General features: G+C 36.8%; 1 protein-coding gene across 1 annotated transcript in view; it reads right to left on the bottom strand.

Annotated features, from left to right (window-relative positions):
* LOC145247455 (cilia- and flagella-associated protein 69-like) overlaps positions 1 to 24,464 on the bottom strand; it is a 114,060-nt gene continuing 89,596 nt past the window's right edge. Inside the window, exons 18-23 of the mRNA XM_080109238.1 lie at positions 21,302 to 21,378; positions 18,403 to 18,600; positions 14,087 to 14,173; positions 10,326 to 10,390; positions 8,906 to 8,948; positions 1 to 1,226 (exon numbers count right to left, since the gene is read on the bottom strand). Of these exons, the coding sequence (XP_079965364.1) occupies positions 1,131 to 1,226; positions 8,906 to 8,948; positions 10,326 to 10,390; positions 14,087 to 14,173; positions 18,403 to 18,600; positions 21,302 to 21,378 (566 nt within the window). The 3' untranslated portion in view covers positions 1 to 1,130. The remainder of the gene's footprint in view (positions 1,227 to 8,905; positions 8,949 to 10,325; positions 10,391 to 14,086; positions 14,174 to 18,402; positions 18,601 to 21,301; positions 21,379 to 24,464) is intronic.

The following is a 24,464-nucleotide window of genomic DNA, read 5'->3' as shown; positions in this document are numbered from 1 at the left end:
TGCTTTCATCAACGTTTCGTCTTTATTGCAAGACTTCCTCTCAATGAATGAAATTCAGAAAACAAAACACCAGTGCAAATATTTGAAAATATATTTTTGATGTAATGAAATGTATGACCATGTTTTATTTCAGAAACGGAAAAGTTGTTGGAAATTCAAAAAAGGAGGGGGAGCATAGTGTTGTGAAAGAGAGTAAGATTTTTTTTTTTTTTTTATGAAGTCATATAGCCATTAATATATTTAAAAAGATATGATGCAATTCATATTCTTTTTGGGACAAATATGTTTGTTGTAATTCAAATAAGGATGTGTAAGTATTGGCAGTCCGAGACACATATACCAACACTGATTATGACAATAAATAGAAGTATTGAAACTTTCAAAAAATGTTTTGAAATCTTATAAAAACAAAACTTGGACATCATACATTGATTACCACCCCAATATTCCGTCATTGTATGGCCTCCTCAAAACTTACAAACTGGATATCCCTATATGCCCCATAGTATCTGGTGTCAGTAGTGCAACACACAAAATTGCACAGGCCATGTCTATATAAACAAAACAGATGTATGTGTGCGTGTGTCTGTGTGAAAATATTTAACCGATAAACTCTTAAACTGCTGGTAACGTAACACTGAAATTAACAGGTAATAGTAAACTTACACCAAGAATAGTTTATAAAGAGTAAAATCTTTGTTTGTTTGTTTCAACTTCCCAACATATTTCTATTACTTTTGCACTTGCGCAAATTCATTCATAGCTAGAAGTGGTTTAATTTTAAATCTTTCTTATTTATCTGTCGATAGCTCAAACAGTAGGGAATGCAGCTGGAATGCTAAAAGTTTTGATTTTAATTCTAGCTGATGGCACGGAATTTTTTTTTTTTTAACTTTTGAAATCCATACTCTATAGTAGGTACAATATAATATTCAATAGAGAATTGGTTCTGTAATAAATATAAAATCTGCATGAATTAAAATATATTTAAGCTTATTTTATAACCGGGCAAGGCCAGGTGTCCCCTGCTAGTAATACAAATAAAATAAGTTTTGTTTATTCAAATTTGATTCTTCATTTTAATTAACAGAAATTCTATAAAAGCGATAACGTTAATAGTTTCATTTTTTTTACTGCGTTTTCTCTTGGTCAACTTCTTCATGTATTTTGAGCTGCATGTGAAGTGGTGTGATCTGCTCAATCTTCCCATGGATTCCACTGAAGACCTGCAAATAAAGAACAAAGACCCCACAATATTATTGGTATGAATAATTTAAAAACTTTACATTTATGTACTATAAATAATTATAGATTTTTATTTTCATTCATTTAAGAAATGCCTAGACACAAAAATCATTTTTAATGGCTCCCTGGCCATTAATGGCTAAGAAGGTCAAGTAGTTAGGGCTAGGTTTAGAAAAGTAACCAATGAAGCCATGAACTCTGACACATGTCTGCCTCGGGAAGCTGACATGCGTGGCTCTGATAAGTATATCGCAAGTGTAAAGCACACAGACGGAAGCATCCTGAGGTTGACTCGGGAGATAAGCAAGGGAATTGGAAGAGCATTTCATGCAACAGCCCGATATCCCTGACCACAAATTTGGCCGACTCTCCTTTGCTTCGAGGTGGCCAGAGCAGCTAGTTATGAGGTCAGCGTAGTAGAGCAGGAGGTCCTGAATGCGTTGAAGCAGGTCGGTTGCGACAGATTGCCTGGACTCGATGGTCTGCCTTAAGAATTGTATCTGAGGCTGTCGCCCATGTTGATACTGATTCTGATGGATGTGTTCAACCATTGGTTTGACAAGATTTCCATTCCAAGTCATGTCATTAAGAGAGTGATCACATTGCTGAGGAAAACGAATAGGCATGGCAGGGAAGAATTAGATCATTACAGGCCCATAACTCTGCTAAACAGAGCTTAGGATTTTGGCCAAGGTCCTATTGAATTTCGATCCTGGATATATCCGATGGTGAGGCCCCAGCTTGCGGGCTTTGGGGAGTGTGGAGCCACCCTTTAATTGCCATTGCTCCCAGGTCCACTCTGACCCTGGGTGGTAGTACCTGTTAGGGTCCCAACTATGGGTTAAATAGAAACCGACTTGAAAACAACAAAAATATTCTATTAAAAAAATTTTCTTCGAAATCACCAGATTCGGCATTAAATAACCTGAAAAGGGTTGATATGCCGTAAAACAACCAACCAACCTATCGAATTGGTTGCAGGTTATTTATCGGCGAGTTGATTGAACCAGAGCAGAATTATGCAGTGAAAGGGAGATTTATACAAAACAATTTCTGATCCATACAATCTTAGAGGGAGGGATAGTAGAAGACACAGAAGTCGTGCTGATCAATTTGGATTAGTTCAAAGCTTTCACTAGGGTCGACCATCGCTTTCTGGCCTCTGTTCTAGAGGCCGCCAAATTCAAACCAGGCTTCCGCAAATGGATCTCCGTACTATACTGCATGCCAATGGCAGTGGTAGAGGTAAACGGAAAGCGTTTGAAATGCTTAGCCATCTCCCGGGCAGGGCTGTCCGCTGTCTTCCCTGTATTACATCCTTGTGTTGAAGCCGTTACTTCTTTTTTTTTTTTTTTTTTTTTTTTTTTACAAGGTAGTTACCACTTATCAAGACCCGGAAGCCACTCGAGGATAAGGGTTATTGTGTGTACAGTATGTTAGTGTTGGAGATTTGATAAAGTGTCTTACTTAAGGGAGCGGTTCATCAGGAATTTGTTTACATTAGACTTGAAAACACCCAGATTGTAGTCAGGTGGGAAACAGGCAACCGGAACAGAGTTCCACACGTGTGCACTTCTAAGAAAGAAGCTTTGTTTATGGAATCTATGTTTTAATTTTGGCACAGATAAGGAGTGGGGAAAATTTTTGACAGTGGTTTCAGCTAGACGGGTGTTTATCATGAAAGATTGGCGAGGGGGACCAGAGATTGGAGCTCAGACAAGCCCCTGCCATGGTAGTAACGATAAAACAAAGACAGGCTCGCAATGTTTCTCCTGTGGGAGAGAGGTTGCAGGGAAGAGAAAAGGGCATCATCCACTAAGCCACAAAGCCTATTTTGTACTCTGTCAAGGCAGGATAGGCTGTTTTTAGCAGCTCCTGCCCAGATGTGGCAGAAGTAGTCCATCCTTGGACATACTTGGCTTTTATACAGATAGAGAATTGCATCAGGGGTGAGATATCTTCTGGAACGGTAGAAGGATCCTACCATTTTTTCAGCGACCTTGGCAATTGACTTGATGTACATGTTCCATTTCAGGTCAGGAGTAAAGGTCAAGCCCAGAAGCTTATCAAAACCTGGAGCTTCCCCTAGACGAGAACAACACATTTCAATTGATGCCAACTGATGGGATCAAAGCGTTGATGATATAAAGATAGGAGATTGGTTTTTTGATGCATTAAAAGTAACCAACCACCTCCTCCCCCACTGTACCACATGCTCAAGATCAGAGGAGAGAGAATCAGAAAGAACTTTGTCATTTACGGCCTTAAATGTGTTGCCATAGATGGTCGTGTCATCAGCATAGATGTCAACGAATGATTTCAGTATGTGTTTTGGGAGATCATTGATGTAGATCAGGAAGAAAGTTGGGCCTAGGATGGACCCCTGAGGGACTCCAGCATTAATATTGAGGGCCTCTGATTTCTGCCCATCAACCACTACTTTTATGAGCCTATCGGAGAGAAATGATTTGATGATCGAGAAATCATTTCCAGTTATACCGTAGCTGGAAATCTTGTGAAGTAGGCCCTTATGCCATACCTTATCAAAGGCCTTTGATATGTCGAGAGCAATTGCTCTAGAGAGGAAGCCTTTGGCAAGAGATTCGCTAATCCTATGAAATATAGCCGTTAGCACATCTGCTGTAGATCTGGCAGAACGGAAACCATATTGCATGTCACTAAGAAGGTTATTTCTGCTGAAGTGGTTGACTACTTCTCTATTTAATATGGATTCCAGCAGCTTACTCATAACACACAGGAGACTTATTGGTCTGTACTGAGAGGGAGATGACTTATCACCTGAATTCTTAAATACAGGGCATACTGATGGGGTTTTCCAGGGTGTTGGGAAGCACTTCACTTCACTTGGCAACGCTTGAAGAGTTTTGTAAGTATGGGGGCAAGTTCTAATTGAAGCTTTTTCAGCACAATGATTGGAATGCCATCAGGGCCAGTTGCTTTACTGGAATCAAGGTTCTTGATTAGCTTGGTGACCTCATGCACAGATATTTGTATGTTGCAGAGCGTGTTGTCCGTTATAGGAGGAAATATGGGGAGTTGATGGCCTTCATCGCATAGGGTAGAATTAGCTGCAAAGTTTTTGGCAAAAAGTTTGGCCTTATCTGATGCTGACGAGATGATTTCAGGTCATTGATGAGGGTTGGGATAGAACGCACACTTCTGTTCAGTATCCTGTTTGCTATTTGCCAAAACTGATTGGAACCAAGCCGCTGCTCAGCTACTTTGGATTTAACAGACTGGGCATATAACTTTCTTGCATTTTTTATTACTCTTTTACAGTGGTTGCTGGCAGTCTTGAAGGCAGTTTTAGTCTCAGTGCATCTATTATGTTGGTAGCTACTTCACAAGCTGAGGCACGAGGAGGCAAGTCTGGTTCTGTGCATGATCGCTCTACCTGGTGGATCGAGAGACAGTCACTGCATTCGCCAATGACATCATTGTGTTTGTGTCATACTTCCAGGAAATTTAGGTGGTGACAGAGGCGCTCACACAATCTGAAAAGACCACGGGGTCCAAAATCAACCACAGCAAGTTGACCGGTCCGTGGTTAGGACCCTGGAGGGGAACAGACTCCCTCCAGCTGGATGGACGGCCCGGTTTGGATCCTCGACATGTGGTTTTGACTGGGTCTCCAGCTCAAAAAGAATTGGTCGGAGGTAAAGTCAAAGGTCAAGCCACGGTTGACTTGTGGGCGCAAAGGAAATTATCCTTGAAGGGCAAAGCGAAGGCATGCACCACCTACGTCTTTCAGCTCATTCTTTACTGACTGCAGTACTTCCACTTCCACAGACTATCTAAAATCCCTGCAGAGCAAACTGTTCTCACTTCTTTGAAACAAGGGGAAATATTGGATTTGCAGATAGGTCTGTGTTCAGCGTTCATGTGAGGGAGGCTTGGGACTGCCTGACTTGAAGTGTCATTGAAACACAGAGAGGTTGGCCTTCCTGAGTCGAACCTTGACAGAAGAGTCTGCATGAAACTCTGTGGTCGAGCTTGTGGCAAGAGACTTTTAAGCTGGTGTCGAGATGGCAGAGTCGTGTTTAAATCATGGTAGACAAAATAAACAGTAAAAAAAAGAAATAGACATTGTTTGGAAAGTAACATTAATAAATGCCTTTTGCTAAAACAGAAAAAACAGCGAAGTTGGATTTTTGTTTCCTTTTTTATTTGTTTATTCCTTTGTGGCAGTCTCAGGCGGCATGTGGGTTCGGAGGGTTTGAACTGTGACAGCACAGTTGAAACGTAACAACCATGCCATGTTACTAACACGTTTTTATTTATTTTTTTGTTTTTTTTTCCCCACCTCACGATAATAAAATTATTTTAAATAAACAATTTTTTATTTATGTATATATTTAGTTTTAAGAAAAAATCGATTACAAAGTCTTAAGACGAACCCTGGAATGAATCTGGTATTATGATGACTGAGGATTCAAGCTAAGAATAGTTTTACAGTTATAAGGTAAAGTGACACAGATGATTATAACCTCCCCCCCCCCTCCACAAATTTTTGAATGGCCTTGTGCCTGATTTATTTTCAATTATTGTATAATTTTCTGACATAAATAAGTTTTTTAAAGTGTAATATCTGTTCTCTACAACATCTGTGCCATTTAATGCCAGAAGTTTTCATGTACCGTGTATTTCAGCATATAAGGTGACCGTCAGATAAGACAAGGTACAAAATTGGAGCAAATTTTAATGAATTTATCATATACCGGTTGTATAAGACGACTGCTAAATCCCAAAACCATGTTTGTTTAGGCTAGAGATTGCAACGCCCGGTATTTTATGAACTATTGGTTTTTAAAGATGATTTTTTTAACTTTAAGGGTCTTCTTATACGCCAAAATATATGGTAATTATCTCCCTTGAAAAAATTCAAAAGACATACAGAAAACGACACATATAAAACTGTTCAACAACAAATTTGATTCAGGATGAATCTGATGCGCTGAATCCGAAAATCACATTTGTTTTGTTCAATCAGGTTGAGTTTTCAAGTTATGACCACATGTTTTTGGGGGTTTTTTTTACATTTTTGTTCGCATGTATGCATGTGTGAAGAATTTTAGAAGTTGATGCGGATAAAATGTTGATGCGGATAAAATGTATGTCAAATAATTATTTTGATTTGAAATGATTTTAATTACAAGAAGTATTCAGGTTCAATAGTTCTGGGTGATTATGTCGTAAAGGGATCAGTTTAAAGTCATAAAACCTCCAAAAATTGGTGCTCAGCATACACAAAGAAGGAATTGGTCTGTGCAGGAGGAATTAGTGCCTTGCAAATAAAGTACCCCTGGTATCCCTTCAATGTAAATACCCTCGACAAGCCGACAATCAGCAAAGTCCCACCCCTACACATTAGAAATCTCTAGATGTAAAAAAGCCTTCTACTCTAATAGTTTCTTCCCCAGAACTGCTAGACTTTAGAACTCTCTTCTGGTTCCTGCTTCCTTAGCTTTACTGACATGGAGAAGTTCAAATGTAATGCGAACAGGCATCTTGCTGCTCAACTCCCTACATAGTATCCCTGCAACTTATGTCCCAGATAGTAGCCCTTTACATCAAAGTGGCACTGTGCTTTGTTTGGGGTGAAAATGGGATTTTTAAAAAAAAAAAAAAAAAAAAAAACATCATCAACGACTCTCTGATGGACAGAGGCAGAATACTCTTCCCACTGCTGCACATCCAGCTTAGCTTAAGCAGTTCACCAAGTTGTTGACTTCTTCACTCACTTTTGCTAGGCTTTTCCAGGATTGATCTGGAGAAGGTGAAAGCTGGCATCTTTAACGATCCTCAGATCAGACATCAGACAGAGCTCATCAGAAATCCAGAATTTGAAAACTCAATGAACGAAATGGAACTGGAAGCGTGGAAAACATCTGTTCTGGTAATGAAGAACTTTCTCGGCAACAATAAGGCCAGAAACTACGCAGAACTTGTCAAAAACATTGTGACTGCTTTCAGAAACTTGTGCTGCAATAGGAACATTAGATGCACTCCCTAGTCTCACGTATCGACTGGTATTCCATCAGTACCTGAAAGAGATGGAGACTAGGTATTCCAGGTCGCTGGGACACAATCATGATGACTGACTACTGTTGGAATCTCATGAAGCACCTCCCTGCCACTGAGTATTCCAGAAGTTAAAAAAACAAAAAAACGGAAGTTCAGGCCCTAAAGTTTGAACAATCGTGAAGCAACATACAATTTACGTGTAATTTCCTTTTCCAATGTAATCAATATTTCTATCAGGTGATCAATATATGTGGTTGGCAAAAACAATTTTTTGCTTTTAAAAACATTTTTAGTATATGTGTTTTGTTTTTCGTTTTGTTTTTTTGCATTTTCACCCCAAACAAGGTACAGTGCCACTTTGATGTAGGGGGCTACTATCTGGGACATAATTGCAGGGACACTATCTAGGGAGTTGAGCAGCAAGATGACTGTTTACATTAGACTTAAACTTCTGCATCTCAGTACAATCGGGAAAACAGGAACCCGGAAGGGAATTCCAAAGTCTAGCAGTTTTGGGAAAGAAACTATTAGAATAGAAGGCTTTCTGGCATCTGGGGATCTCTACTGTGTAGGGGTGGGATTTCTGGGGTATTTACATTAAGGGAGTGCAAGGCCATGTAGTTCGTCGGAGCATCTACCATTGAAATACTTGTAAAACAAGCAGAGGGATGCAACATTTCGTCGATGGGATAGTGGTTGAAGCCTAGCTGACAATTAGGTTGGCGACTCTCTTTTGAATCCTATCCAAGAGCGAGAGACTAGTAGCAGATGCACCAGCCCAAATGTGATAACAATAATCCATACATGGGCGAATGATGGACTTGTAGAGGTACAGGCGTACCTTTTTTGTTAAATACAAATATATATATATATATATATATATATATATATATTTTAAATCGTATAACATTAACTAGAATATATTAATAAAGGAAATCCAAAACTATATTAGTAATGTATAAAATGTATTATTTAAAGAAACAAAAAAAAAAAATATATATATATATATAATATATATATATATATACTAGCAAAAGTACTCATCGTTGACTGGGTTCAAAAACAGCCTACAGAAAATGGACTCTGATTTATGAAAGTATGATAGGTTATGAAAAGGAAAGGTTGTAAATTTGGGTCGAATTTGGGGGTATCAAAACTAAAGCAAAATATGATGAAAGTAAAAATAAAATAGATAAACCCCATAATTTATTATACCATACCTGTTTACACTGAAACACTTATCACAATATTCTGTGGTCTATATTAAAAAACCTTGTTAAACTTTGTGACATATTTCCATTCTATGAAGATCAGGTGCGAACGAACACCCCATAATTTTATTATACCATATTTCTTCAAAATTTCATTGTAAATTTTCATTTTTTTAAATTTTATACATACGTGTGTAAATTAATATTTTATGTGTATAAGGATTTTTTTTTAGTTTCTCTTAATCGCTGTCAATATTAAAAAAAAAAAAAAATCTACATTTGTGCATTCATCAAAATTTCTTTAACATTCTGAGAAATTTGATAAAACTAGTTTTTTTGTGTTTTTGTTTTGTTTTTTTTTTGTTTTTTTTTTCAGAATGAAAACGAGATACATTTACACTCACCGTTGTTCCGAGTCGCGGCATTGTGATGTTATGGAACAATTTTCTGGAGAAAAAAAAGGAAAAGATCATTTGGTTTTGACTGTACCAATCTTAATGATAAAACTTTTGGCGCTTCTACACTATCAGAAACGAAATTTCGGAAATCGTAAAACTAAATTTCACATGAAAGCAATTGTGTCTACGCATTCCTTGTATTTTTAAGATGATCATATCCAAAAATTATGAAAAACGATAAGGTAGAAAATTATTTATTAAAGAAAATAGAATTTGAAGAAAACGAGTTCAAAAGAGAAGTAATTTTCTGTTTTGATTTAAACAAGATGGCTGGAATTTTTCACCTGCTAACATGATTAAAGTTTGTTTTTTTTTGTTTTTTTTTAAATAATTCAGTAATATTTAGGTAATTTCGACTGCATAATTTGGAAGCTAACATTGTAATTTATTAGAATTGACAATAAAAAGATCAGTAGAAACCAGCTAAATTGAAAAGAGAATCTAAGGGGACATAATAATATGGACACAGATTCTCATTTAAAATTTCAAAGAGAACAAATTTGCATTAAATTTGATCTGACACCAATTAAACAAGATTCCCAAAATTCCAATTTCCTCTTATATCAATCAATGCCTCCATTCAGTCTCGAAAGACAAAGGATACCTCCTGTAAAGGCAGCTGCACGTAATTGTGAGGCAAGAGTTGCGCAATCCCAGACCACACCTCTCCTGAATCGGCACTGTTTGAGTCCAGTGGCAAGGAGAAGTCCAGGACGACTAGAAACAATGCCGAGATAAGCGGAGAACCCATACAGCACCTGGAAGTCCCAAATGATCACCCATCTAGTACTGACCCGGCTCATCGTTGCTTAACTTTGGTGATCTGACTGAAACCGGTGTGTCAAACGTGATTACGCCTATTTCCTCTTAAGATCCATTAAAACTTAAGCCTTAAATTTTTTACATTTTACTGTTCTCATCTTGAGTGCTTTTTTTTTTTCACAACATTTTGGTGGATATAACCTCTGATCTTCAGGTGTATCTTGTCTGCAATGATACATGGCATAACGGATAAAGTACTTGGTAAATTCAGTCGCAGATCCAATCTTTAGTGCAAGCAACATTCAAAAATATAATTGCGAATTATTTAGGATGGAACGAGAGCATGCTACCTCTTTAGATTTTAAATTCAAGGTTCCGTTCAAAATTCCTTGCAGATTAGCAAGTTTAACAGAAAGACTTCCGAGTTCGACACTGAAAGAAATTTTGGCAGTTACATCGACCAAAATGTTGTGAAAATAACACACAAGATGAGAACAGTAATCCGAAGAATTCAAATAATACGCATAATCAATCCTCATCTCAAAAATTCAGAAACTAAAAAAATAAATCGATAAGATAAAAAAAATGATTGTAAATTTCTTACTCATCTCGATATCCAGTCTGAACTCTCGAAAGATCAATCGATAAATCCTGACGGCGTTTTGCGGCCTGTAAAGAAAACAATTTTATTCATCAATTCAGTGAAATATATTTTTGGTTCATTGTATTCAAGAGTTATTTCCCTTGAACTATATCCAAGTTTCTCCCTTGAATTATACTTAGCAAGTTGCTAGTTTGCTAGCTGACTATATTTTTGTAAACCATTACTTAAATGATTCTGAAGGTTGTTACCAAGCATCATCATAAAAAAAGATGTATTGGGTTAGCCCCCCCCCCCAAACAATAACCCAAGTGCTCAACTGAGCTTCAATCTATGGTCCTCCCCTCGCCAAACTTTCACAAGAAACACTCGTCTAGCTGAAGACACTTATCAATAATTCCCCCCCCACTCTTTATCTGTGCCTAAACCTAAACGTAGATTCCATGAACGAAGCTTCTTTCTTAGAACTGCCCACCTGTGGAATTGTCTTCCGCGTTCCTGCTTTCCAGCTGGCTACAATATGGTTGTCTTCAAGTCCAACGTAAACAAGTTCTTGATGAGCCGTTCCACTTAAGTTAACAAATTTACCGAATTTCCATTACTAACAATTACTATATTGTCCAATTGACTACTGTGCGCGCTTAACCCTTATCCTCTAGTGGTCTCTAGGCCTTGATAAGTGGTTATGCCTATGTAAAAAAAAAAAATTGTTTATAAAATTTGCAATCCGTTCTGCAATCCAATGGGCTTTACTACTCATTTACAACAAATTAAATCACACTGATTCTCTATTTGTGTGATATTCATAAACGACCACCCTGATAAAATTGTGCCCGAGATGGGTAGCTAACAGAGCGCGTATGAGCATGTGGGAAAATATCAGCAGGAGCCATAAGATAACTGGCTTGTGAGAATATTAGCAGCAGTAGCCAAAAACAAGTACATATGCAAATTAGGAAGCATGCGAAAGCTTGCCTAGTAGGGGATGCCCTTTTTTTCTTCCCTGAAACATCTTTCTCATAAAAGAGACGTTGCGAGCCTGTCTCTGCTTTATCATTATTTTCATGGCAAGTGCTCATCTGAGCTCAAATCTATGGCCCCCCCCCCTCGCCAAACTGTCACGAGAAACACTCGTCTAGCTGAAAACATTACTAATAAATTCCCCTACTCTTTATCTGTGCCTAAACTTAAGCATAGATTCCATCAACTAAGTTTCTTTCTTAGACCTGCCCGCCTGTGGAACTCTCTTCTGTTTGCCTGCTTTCCAGCTGACTACAATATGGCCGTCTTCAAGTCCAATGCAAACAAGTTCTTGACAAACCGTTCCACTCAAGTTAACAAATTAACCGAACCTCCACTACTAACGATTACTATGATTCTGATGCTGTACACTCTTTAACCCTTATCCTCGAGTGGCCTCTGGGCCTTGATAAGTGGTGACTTCTATGTAAAAAAAAAAAAAAAAAAAAAAAGCTGGTATGACAAGATAAAAAAAAAAAAAGGACACCACGTGGTCGGAGAGAAGAAAGTGCAGTTGTTGATAAAGATGGGCATGTCAAGTTGAAGATGAGAAATGTCTATCTACGGCCGGCGTGTAGTGGAGCAGAAAGAAAAAACACGAGCCAGGGGAGATGGACATGTGGCTCTGGTGTCGAGATTGGAAGAAAGAAAAAAAAGTTAATAAATAACTTGTGTTAAAAAAGAAAGAAAAGCTGAGTCAGATTTATGTTTGTTTGTTTGTCTGTTCCTTTTTTGACGGTGCCACGTGGCGTGGAGGTCTGAGAAAGGTTTGAACTGTAGCGAGTTCGAACGTAACGGCCACGTTACAGGTATATTAGTTTATGATACCATGATCTGTAACAGACATAAAGGAAAAACGAATGTATACGTACACGAAAATAATGGCAGAAAGATCTTCAGTCTGTAGCAGAAAGGGGCCACAAATGAATGGTAACTTTTGATGCTACTAAGACTAAGCTGCTCTCCTTTAACAATTACAAGAATCCTCCTCGATCACCGATTGCCATGACAAATAACACCCTATCTGAGAGCTCATAATTCAAAATCCTTGGCAGGAAACATGAATTGGAACAAATGCAATGAGGACGTTGCCAAGGCTGCTGCAAAGAAGATGGGCTCCCTTTACCATGCTAGAAAATTACTCATAATTGCCAGTATCTACAAAGCCGCCATTTGCATATGCATGGCGTATTTCCACATCTGCATTTATCACCAGTTTCTCTCTTTTAGACAGGGTAAAAAAAAAGAGTCTCCAATCTAATGTTTCCTCGCACTATTGACCAAGCTCCAATCCCTGTCCCATCGCTGTAATGTTGCATCCCTGTGCCTGTTTTAGAAGTATTTTAATGGAATGTGGTCTGATGAACTCATGGCATTTGCTTCACGTGACAAACATACTTTCGACTAACCCAACAAGCAGCAAAGTCACACCCTTTCATTGTTGAGGTCTCTAGATGCCGGGAAGCCTTCTATTTTAATAGTTTCTTCCCTCAGATTGCTAGACTTTGGAACTATTTTTACCGTTTCCTGCTTATTGCCCCACTTCCATGTCGGTGAAAGTGATCAGAGGAGTGGGGCAAGACTGGTTGTGGAAGCCAGTCGGCTGAGGGTATAATGCCCCTCCCTCATCAGCGAGTTGATTTCCCACTGTGGGATAAGCAGTTGTTCTGAGAAATTCAAATAGAAATAAACCAGGTCTATCCGGACCCAGGAACCCTGCTACCCTTACCAATTGACAAACCAGGTCCGTTGACGAGGGGAACCATTCCTCTTTCGTGTATCCTTGTGATCATGAGTTTTCAACTGGTAGAGGTTTATCCCAACACTGGTTGCAGGCTCTTCTGGAAGAGCTTAGCAAGGACAGGGTTGCTGGGGCACGTTCCGGTTTGACCTGCAGCTCTGAAGATGACAGGCTATTGCGATCTTGTGCAGATTAGATGAAGGGTCGGTTTTATCCCTAGAGTAAATGATGTATTTTGGTGACATGAAATTAATTTAGAGAATAGACTAAGAAGATGACAGCCGACCCCCATCCTATCCAATTTTGGCCTCGTGCAAAAATCTTATGTTATAAAGAAAATTTGGTACTTCTTTATTATAATAACAAAAAAATATTGAATTTCAAGTGAAACAAATGGTACCCACGTAATTATCAGGTCTCAAATAGTAACATATCCAAAAATTACGAAAAAGACTTATGTAGAAAAATAATTTTAATGAAAAGAGAAATTTTTAAAATGAAGTGAAATCACTGCTACGCTTACTAAAAAAAAATAGAGAAGTTGAACGTAATTCAAAATGTCGAACAAATTTTATTCCTCATCTAAACTTTATCGAAAAAGGTTTTTTCATTAATGATTATTTTTCTACCTCATGGATTTCCATAATTTTTTGATATGTTACTCTTTACGGCATGATAATTGTGTAGATATCATTTGTTTTACTTGAAATCCAATAATTTTTTTCGTTATTATAATATAGAAGCACCGAAAATGTACTATACTGTGAACTTTTTTAAAAGATTTAAAAAAAATAAATAAAAACTATTTATATATATCCTTGTTCATGTTAAAAAACAAAAAAGCAAAAAAGCAAAACAAGATACTACAGAGTTTTAGCTTATCATTGGAGCAAACATTGCAAACACTTTCGTGAATTTTTGTTTGAATAAATATCAAATTATGCTTCTTTTTTTTTTTTTAGTTAGTGAAAAAAAAAAAGGGTGAATTGAAAACGCCATTTACTTTCAGCAAATTATAATTGGAAGTTCTTGAAACAAATTCCGCCCACGAATTTTGGTTCATTTCTTTCTGCCGATGATTCTCTCGGATCTGAAAAAGACAAGAAAGGAATTTTAAAAAATGTTGGTTTAGACAAAATTTTGGAAATTTATGTAAAACTAAAACGTGATATATAATGTTTTGTGAAAGGATAGTGTGGGTTCATGACATTTTTAGTCACGTACAAGCAACTCTATAAGTCACTTTGTCGGTCCATTGGTCCGTCTGTCGGTCTGTCCGTAACACTTTTGTGCTTGGCCTTTTTGGTTAAGATTAAAAGTCTGTTGTTAATAGATGCTGTTCTTAGCTTTTTAAGTTTTTCTTGGCCTTTTGGCCAAGTTGGGACAGAGGAAGACACTGGGTGGCAGACAGGTCTGTATTCAATGTCCGTGTAAGGGAGGCTTGGGAATGCCGGACTTGAAGTCTCATCGAGACGCTGAGAGGCTGGCCTTCCTGAGTCACTATATGCAAGATGACCAACCGTGGCATCCCGTGCTTACTGCCGCCTTCCCCGACCTCATTCTCGACCCTTCTATCGAGAGCCGTCGCAGGCCGCGGGGAGAATCTGCCTACATGAAATAGAATAAGCGAAATAAATATTTTAAAAAGTTAAAACTTAAAAAAATCGAAAAAAAAACACAAAAAAACTAACGTAAGGCAAAAACAAAAAAGAAAACAGAAAAACGAACGTTAAAATTTCTTTAAAAAATCTGAAAAATAACCCCCCCCAAAAAAAAAACATGTGAAAAATGGCTTAAATAAGCCTGTTTCAATATTAAAATTGAAAAAATCGGTGGGTACCTGGCATTGGCCGGGTGTTTTGGGGTGTGTGTGACGGTCGGGGTGGGGGATGTTAATGAAAACCTAAGAATAAGCGAAGTAAAAGAAAAAACAGAAAAACGAACGTTACGTGAAAAATGGCTTAAATAACCCTGCTTCAATATTAAAATTTAAAAAAATTAAAAAAAAAAAAGACATCTCACCCCACGATTTGAACCCAAAACACTTAGATAATGAACCAACACTCTAATCAACTGACCTAACACGACGTACATAAAATTGTGTCAGTTCTTCAAATATTTAAACTAAATCAGGTCATGACGTTGTCTGATGCATGCGTAGAACCGATCTCGTCATGAGAGGATGGTTTTTGCTGACCTCCCCCTGTAGAAAAGTGTTGATTTCAGGGTGAAAAAATTAACGATTTTGGCCAATTTTTCGATATTTGTCGGGCGAAGGATGGGGCTTTCACATGAGACCAAATTTGTGAATTTTTGTTCTGTCTGTCGAAAGTTTTTAGCAGACATACAAACACACATACATACATACATTTTCGCTTTTATATATATAGACTAGCGGGGGGTACCCGGCGATGCCCGGGTGTCTTGAGGTAAATCAAAACTCGAGGGGGGGGGGTTTAAATAATAATAAAATAAAATAAAATAATAATAAAAAATATTTTGGTAGGTGAGTATGAGAATCGAACCCGTACCCTTGAGTTGGAAATTAATGTGTGAAAAAAAAAACCGTACGATGTTACCATTGGGCCACCGCGAAATACAGCGTAGACGTGTTTGAATTTATTTATCTAACTATAACTATAAAAACAGGCGTGCATGATAAAAGTTAACTTTGCTGCTTCCATTTGACCTAATTAAGAAGGTCAAATAGAAGTCACGCAGCGTCAGCGTCTGTTTATCGAAATTTGACTGTCTGATATACAAGATTGATCAAAGCTGATTGCTTCTAGACGTTTTTCCCAGCACAATGCTGCGAACACGTCCGTTTGAGTTTAGTTTCACTTTATTTATACTAAAAAGCCCAATCAACACGCGAGAAGCCAAAATAGCAATAATTTTGTAAAAATCGACGTAAATAAATCTATACGCTACGTGCTTTCCTAATTCCTAGATATTATTATATAGGACCTATATACACAGTTTTAAGCGATAGTAACGACCCCGGGAGCGTGTGCGAGAAAGGCCTTTTGAAGACATATACGAAATGGTCACACACATTTTGCCTTTTATATATATAAACTAGCGAAGGGTACCCAGCGTTGCCCGGGTGTTTCGAGGTGTGTGTGCTCTTAAATAAAAAAGAAACGGGGGGGGGGGGTAAAAAGTTTTGGTAAGTTGGTAGGATCGAACTCGAAGCCCTGAGGCGAAGTTTGAAAATAAAATGTGAAAAAAACATGAACTGTTCGGCCACCCAGAATGAGTTACTGAAAGATGTTTGAATCTATTTAAGGAAGAGCAAAATTGACAGGTGCCCGCACGGAAGTCATAGAGAGTTACCACAACAACAATGACATAAACAATAGCTATTCAGCAAATGAGGTCAATGATCAGGTTTGTTTGTTATAAACGAAGTAAAAAAATAAAACATATAAACGAACATTAAAACTTAAGCGGGGGGGGGGGGGGTAATCAAAACATTGAAAAAAAAAACACAAAAAAAAAACTAACGACCAAAAATACACCAAACATTGATGTTATGTTATTGTTTTTTTTTCCTTTTTCCTTTGCAAAACTCAATTATGTTCTGCAAAGGCAAAAGCAAAAACCACAATATTCTTTTACAAAACAATCAAACCAAACACCATGTATAAATATTTGACAGATATGAAGAATAAATCCTTTTTCCTAAATTACTCATCATCATCATCATCATCATAACGGGCTTCTTGCCCGGACCAATGTGACTCTTCCTCTCCAGAGTTTCCTGTCTTCCATCAGTCGCCTCAAATCTTCAGGTTCACAGTTGGCGTTGTGTACTATTTGTTGGATGTACGTGGATCTAGGTCATCCTCTGCTTGCGCGTCCGTGTCGTGAAGTCCATAGCAATACATCACTCACCAATTCATGCTTGCTCCTCAGACAGTGACCAGCAAATCGTAGGCGTCTTTCTCTGATGGTATTAGATATGGCAGGTAGATTGCCATAAAGTTGCTGCTTCGTGGGATGATTTTGCTAAGATATATTTAATATTGTTCTTAGCATACGGGTGTATGTGCCGTCTAGTTTTCTTTCCAAACTTTTGGTGAGTGTCCAGGTTGTAGCACCGTAAACAAGAATAGACTCTACCACTGCCCTGAAGAACTGCCTTTTCAGTTTGTCAGCCAGTCTCGAAGTTCATACTGAATGTAGCCCATCCAATGCGGTCCATGCTTTTGAGATGCGAATTCCGATATCTCTCTCTGTGGAAACTATGTTGCTGCCCCTTTTCTTTTCATTGTCTGTCTTGACTTTGTACTTCGCACCTCTGTTGATATACACAACATGCTAGGCTTCACCCTAAATGAATCCAGAAACAGACGTCATCAATCAGCACACATAACTGATGCAGATTACGCAGACGATATTGCTTTGTTCGCGAACAACACTGCTGATGCGCAAACACTGTTACGTAAGCTAGAAAAGTCTGCAAATGACATTGGTTTCCACATAAATGCGGATAAGACAAAGTTTATGACTTTCAATGTGAAAGGAGAGATCAGGGCTTTGGTTGGATCAACACTGAAAGAAGTCGCTGAGTTTACATATCTATGCAGCAACAACACAAACATATTTTTAAAATTACTCAACTCGGCATTAAATAACGCAAAAAGGGTTGATATACCATAAAACAAAAACAACCAATCAACCAACATTTCTAACCAGATGGGATATAAGATTGGCCAAAAGGATACCTTTCCAGACAATGGAATTGACACTGCAAATGCGAATCCAATCGGATTGACTGTGTTCACTAATAAACTAATTGTTGATAAAGATATGAACCCACAATCCCTCCTCTTCCAAGCTTTGAGTAACACCAAACTAATCTAACCAGAATTATATGCTAAGCTAAATGGCCGACTATAGTCAAGGGCAACCCTAAGGTTTCCTTTTTATTAAACGTTACATCGAGGTGTAGAGGAGGGCATCATTCAATTCTCTGGATTACTCTGCTTGCTCTAGATCCTCCGTTTAAATGCTGAATGCTTATCAGAGTTATAAGGTAAACTAAGTTGCTGACTATTGTCAAAGTCAACCCGAATGCTCTTTTTTATTAGCTACTACACTGAGGTGTAAGGGATTGTGCCACTCCAGTCCCAGGATTACTCCACTTGCCCTTGATCTCTCCTTATAATGATCAGTCTATAGCAATCAGGTATCAAATACCATTTTTTAAAGTCTTTGGCATGATACACTAGTAAAACTTCTACCAATATGCCAAATGGGTTATAATAATCAAATGAAATTCTTTAAAAGGAGGGAAGATCTTTTCTTTTATACCTCATTGTATAATTCCTGCTCGTCCAAAGCATCCATGATGTTTTGCGAATTAATCAGCGTCAGCTGAACCTCAATATTATTTTCGACACATTGTTTCAGTTTCACTAATAACGCATCACACATGGCTTTGTCGTCTTTGAGTGGTTCGACATTTTCTAGTTCCAGTTCTTTCATGATTTCTATCCATACTTCGCCCATCTGCAAAGAAAAGAAAACAATGGAAACCACCATCATCATCATCATCATCATCGTTAATGGCAGCTGACAAGGTTTAAAAGTTTATCAGCTAAATATTCACACACAAACACACATACATCTACTTTTTTATTTATATAGAAAATGTACAAAGAAAACATTTTCGATATTCATAGCTTTAGAAAATTCATTGAACTTATTACATAAAACGACTAAAAATGAGGTGCTTATGTAGATTTACACTCATAATAAAAATGAGGTGTAGAGTTACACTCATAATAAAAATGAGGTGTAGAGTTACACTCATAATAAAAATTTCATGTAAAGAAAAGGCAGAAAAATCTTTATAATATACCTATTCATCACGGAACAAAGATGATATATTCCAAAAATCACAATTTCATCAAGTATTTTTTTTTATTTAAAAAAATCAACTTTTACGATGAGTTAAGTGGGATAAAATGTTAGGCGCCATGTTTTAAATTTTGCCAAAATCTAAGGGCGACAATTCAATTCGACTACAGAGATTTCGTCTGTATTCAAAATAATCAAAACTTTTTACTTGCTAAAAATCATAAAATTTGATTTTCTAAAATAAAAAAAAAAATACTTGATAAATTTTTGTGATAAGCAGGTACACAATAAAGGTTTTTCTTTATTTTTTGTTTTCCTAAATAAGTGCAAATTTAAATGAGCACCCCAAAGAAAGGCATACTCCTTAATTTAGTTTTAACAAAATGCTGAGCGATTTGACTTTTATTTCTCGTGAAGTACTCATGGATTTAACTATGAGTACTAATACGGTTCAACAGATATATAAGAATATATATATAAATCCTGAACAGAAGCGTGTGTTCTATTCCAACTATCATCAATGGACCAGAGGTAATCTCGTCAGCATCAGACGAAGCCAAACTCCTTGCCAAGAACTTTGCAGCTAATTCTACCCTTTGCGACCAAGGCCGCCAACCCCCAATATTTCCTCCTGTATCAGAAAACACACTACGTGATATGCATATATCTGTACGTGATGTTGCCAATCTAATCAAAAACCTTGATTCCAGTAAAGCAACTGGCCCTGACGGTATTCCAATTATAGTACTCAAAAAACTTCAACCAGAACTAGCACCCATACTTACAAAACTGTTTAAACGTTGTCTTAAGGAGAATTGCTTCCCATCACCCTGGAAAATCTCATCAGTATGCCCTGTATTTAAGAATTCAGGTGATCGCTCATAACCCTCTCAGTACAGGCCAATAAGTCTCCTGTGCATCATGAGTAAGTTGCTGGAATCTGTGTTAAATACAGAAGTAATCAACCATCTCAGCAAAAATAACCTTCTTACTGACACACAATATAGTTTCTGTTCTGCTAGATCTACAACAGATGTGCTTACAGTTATATCTCATAGGATTAGCAAATCTCTCAACGGAGGCAACCTTTCTAGGGCAATTGCTCTTGACATATCTAAGGCCTTTGATAAGGTATGGCATAAAGGTCTACTTCACAAGATCTCTAGCTATGGTATAGCTGGAAATGTCTTCTCAATTTTTAAATCATTTCTCTCTGATAGGCTCATAAGAGTAGTAGTTGATGGGCAAAAATCAGAAGCTCACAGTATTAATGCTGGAGTTCCTCAGGGGTCCATCCTGGGCCCAAGTCTTTTCCTGATCTACATTAATGATCTTCTAAATCACATCCTTAAATCATTTGTAGACATTTATGCTGATGACACTACCATTTATGGTAGTACATCTAAGACAGTAAATGACCAAGTTCTCTCCGATTCTCTCTCCTCTGATCTTGAGCATGTGGTACAATGGGGAAAGGAGTGGCTGGTTGCTTTTAATGCATCTAAAACCAAGCTTCTCTCTTTACATCATCAACGTTCTGATCCACATCTGGCATCAATTGAAATGAATGGCTCTCGTCTTGAGAAGGCCTCTAGTTTTGACAAGCTTCTGGGCTTGACCTTTACTTCTGATCTTAAATGGAACTCATACATCAAATCTGTTGCCAAGGCCGCTGGAAAAATGGTGGGATCCTTCTATCAATCCAGTAGATATCTCACTGCTGATGCAATTCTCTATGTATATAAGAGCCAGGTACGTCCAAGGATGGAATACTATTGTCACATCTGGGCAGGAGCTGCTAGAAAGGACTTGTCCTGCCTTGATAGAGTTCAAAATAGACTTTGTAGCCTCGTAGGAGATGTCCTTTTCTCTTCCCTGCAACCTCTATCTCACAGAAGAGATATTGCGAGTTTGTCTCTGCTGTATCGTTATTTTCATGGAAAGTGTTTGACTGAGCTTCAGTCTATGGTCCCCCCTCACCAAACTTTCACAAGAAACACTCGTTTATCCGAAAACATTATTAATAATTCCCCCCACTCTTTATCTGTGCCTAAACCTAAACGTACATTCCATGAACAAAGCTTCTTTCTTAGAACTGCACGCCTGTGGAATTGTCTTCCGTTTTCCTGCTTTCCAGCTGACTACAATATGGTTGTCTTCAAGTCTAACGTAAAGAAGTTCTTGATTAGCTGTTCCACTTGTTAACAAATTTACTGAATTTCCATTTACTAACGATTACTATATTGTCCAATTTCTACTGTACACTCTTTAACCCTTATGCTCGAGTGGCCTCTTGGCCTAGATAAGTGGTGATGCCTATGTAAAAAAAAAAAAAAAAAAAAAATCTCACCTTGAAACCAAGATATTTCTCGATGATGACCAACGTTACGTGATCGGTCACTTCAAGTCCAGGAAGGTCATCAAAACCTAAAAATATGGAAACAGAATTTCACTTACAATTCTCATTTTTGAGATGAAGAAATGATTGATTGTATTATTTGGATTCTTTGGACTACTGTTCTCATCTTCAGTGTTATTTTCACTACGTTTTGGTCGATGTAACCTCCGACTTTCTTCGGGTGTATCTTGTCGAACTCGGGAATCTTCACAGAATTTTGGAACCTTGAACCAATGTGCAAATATGGTTTAAGGTTCCTAACGTTGTGCAAATCACACTCAAGATGAGAATAGTAGTTCGAAAAATCCAAATAATCAGTTCTCATCTCAAAAATTCAGAAACATAATAAACATTAATAAATAGAAATAATACGATCACGAATTCCATTTTTCTGTAATTTTTTTATGATGAATGAGAATTTGGATTATTCAGATTATTAATCTCATCTTGGTTGTTATTTATTTATTATCCTATCAGATACTTGACATTTACCTGCTATTTTGAATGTTCCAACTGAGAGATCTTTTAAAAATTCTAACTACCCCTTCAAGTGCAATTGTTTATATCTCCCTTGCACTTGGTTCACCGGGTACATTCGCCAGGTACCAGACTATGAGTGCATATATTTTCTAAAATTATTGTAGTTATGTAATATACAAGTTGAAGAAGTTATTTGATGATTCGCAAATAAAAAAAATTTCAGATAGAAATTTTTGAGCTAAACATATTATTAACATCTATCTATCTAGCTAGCTATCTAGCTATCTAACTATCTATCTATCTATCTATCTAACTATCTATATAGGTATCTATCTAGCTAGCTAGCTACCTACCTACCTACCTAACTAGGAGTTGACGGTGGCTAAATGGTCAACAACGTTTCTAGTTCGAATTCAGTTCGTTCCACAAAATTACTTTCACTTAGGATGTTGATCACCTTCACCTGGTCCCTCCCATAAGTACCAATGTCTTTCTAGAAAGAATACTGATTAGAAAAATATTGGGGAAACCAATACCAACAATAGAATCTATGGGTTCATGCAATATGATGATGATCTATCTATCTATCTATCTATCTATCTGTCTATCTATCTATCTATCTATCTATGTCTAGCTATACTGATGACGACAAAACACATGTCCATGAATAACCATATTATATAGATATGCCTATCTATATATTTTATATCTACTCCTCTGTTGGTTTATCTGCCTGTCTGTCTCTCTATCAACCTTTCTCTCTTTGTCTATCTATCTATCTATCTATCTATCTATCTATCTATCCATCCACATATATATATATATATATATATATATATATATATATATATATATATTTCCTTCTCAGATTAAATATGTTTTTAACTCATTTCAAAGTGTTTTTTAAGATATTTTATTAACTGTTTGCTCATATATATATATATATATATATATATATATATATATATATATATATATATATATATATATATATATATAAGAAAAAAATTCAAAGATGACATAACTAAAAGAAAACCCAATTGCAATTTCTATTCCGACTTTTGGATTTTGTAATCATGTCCATATTCCTTTATTTTCTTTTAAAGTTGATGAGTTCCTTTTCTTCTGATGAGTTAAGGGGGGAATAAATTAAAAATTTAACATAATAATTACATAAATGATTCTGTGCTACGAAACAAGTGCTGTAAAGAATTGTGCATGTCAACATACTAAAAGAAATAAACGGTATATATATATGTATATATATATATATATATATATATATATATATATATATATATATATATATATGATGATTGCAACGGCTTGTCAGACGAGTCCAACTCCCTCAGACACTTAAAAGTCCATAAGCCCAAAAATGACTTCCATCACCACAGGACCATTTTAATAGACAAATGCCTGGGGGAGTATCTATACACAGATGATGTTAAAGAGTCTTAGCTTTGTACGACAGCTAAGTCTCTCTCTCGGTTCAAAATGTTGAGATCCAGCAACAAGCAAGAGCAAGATAGCCAGCAACAAGTTAAACTGCAGACCAGCTTAATGCGGGTACTAGTTTCCCGCTTTATGGTTTTTTTAAATCAGAGATTTGCTTCTCCTAGAAAGGTTGCCTTCACCACGGCTTACGGGAACCCTCTCCACCCCAACACACACATACATACACACAAACACACACGGTGCTAGTTGGCTGTTGACCCGAAAAAGGGGTATATTGCCCCTTTGGAAGGTCTTGTTTTGAATCCTTCCGGGAGACTAGCCACACTTCTCACCAAACAAGTTTGGTGGGGGAACCAGTTTAGTCGCCGGTGACCCGACCATGAGGCAAGTAGTACTGGGTTACATGGTACCAGTAGCACATGACATGACCTGACATATATATATATATATATATATATATATATATATATATATATATATATATATATATATATATATATATATATATATATACGTTTTATTTTTTATTACCGTATCTTTCTGTTAAGTTACATTATTGTTTCGGCTACACGGCCGTTTTTTTGGCCGTCTGTAGTGTCCTCAGACTTTTACAGAAATGTTCGCTATTTTGGGATGAAATAGTGAACATTTCTGTAAAAGTCTGCGGATGCTACAGACGGCCAAAAAAACGGCCGTGTAGCTGAAACAATAATGTAACTTAACAGAAAGATACGGTAATAAAAAATAAAACGCATATTAGCTCTACAACAGTATTGAGCACTTTCTTCAGTTTTTATTAATTACCATCTCCACTAAACTATATATATATATATATATATATATATATATATATATATATATATATATATATATATATATATATATAAATGTATAATTTTAAGGGGATTAGAACAAGAGTAAAGTATATTTTAATGTATTAGTAAATTCATTAAAAATTGATGATACTTACGAGCTTTAAAAGGCGGACCATTAAAAGGTATATTTTATTAGAAATATTTAAAATATCCCCTCTTAACCTTACCTTTCCACCCGATTTTATTTTATTTTATTTTCATTTTATCCCACTTTGTTTATCAACACCAAAAAAGTAACTATTTTCCTTTATATTTTAAATATTTTCCAGATACATCTGCCTTACTTAAAAAAATGCTAGTTT

Source organism: Euprymna scolopes, chromosome 25 (assembly GCF_053919585.1).
Source record: "Euprymna scolopes isolate OS-2025 chromosome 25, ASM5391958v1, whole genome shotgun sequence".
NCBI classification, from domain to species: domain Eukaryota; kingdom Metazoa; phylum Mollusca; class Cephalopoda; order Sepiida; family Sepiolidae; genus Euprymna; species Euprymna scolopes.
Note: the sequence above shows the minus strand (reverse complement) of the source record. Positions and strands in the feature narration are given on the sequence as shown.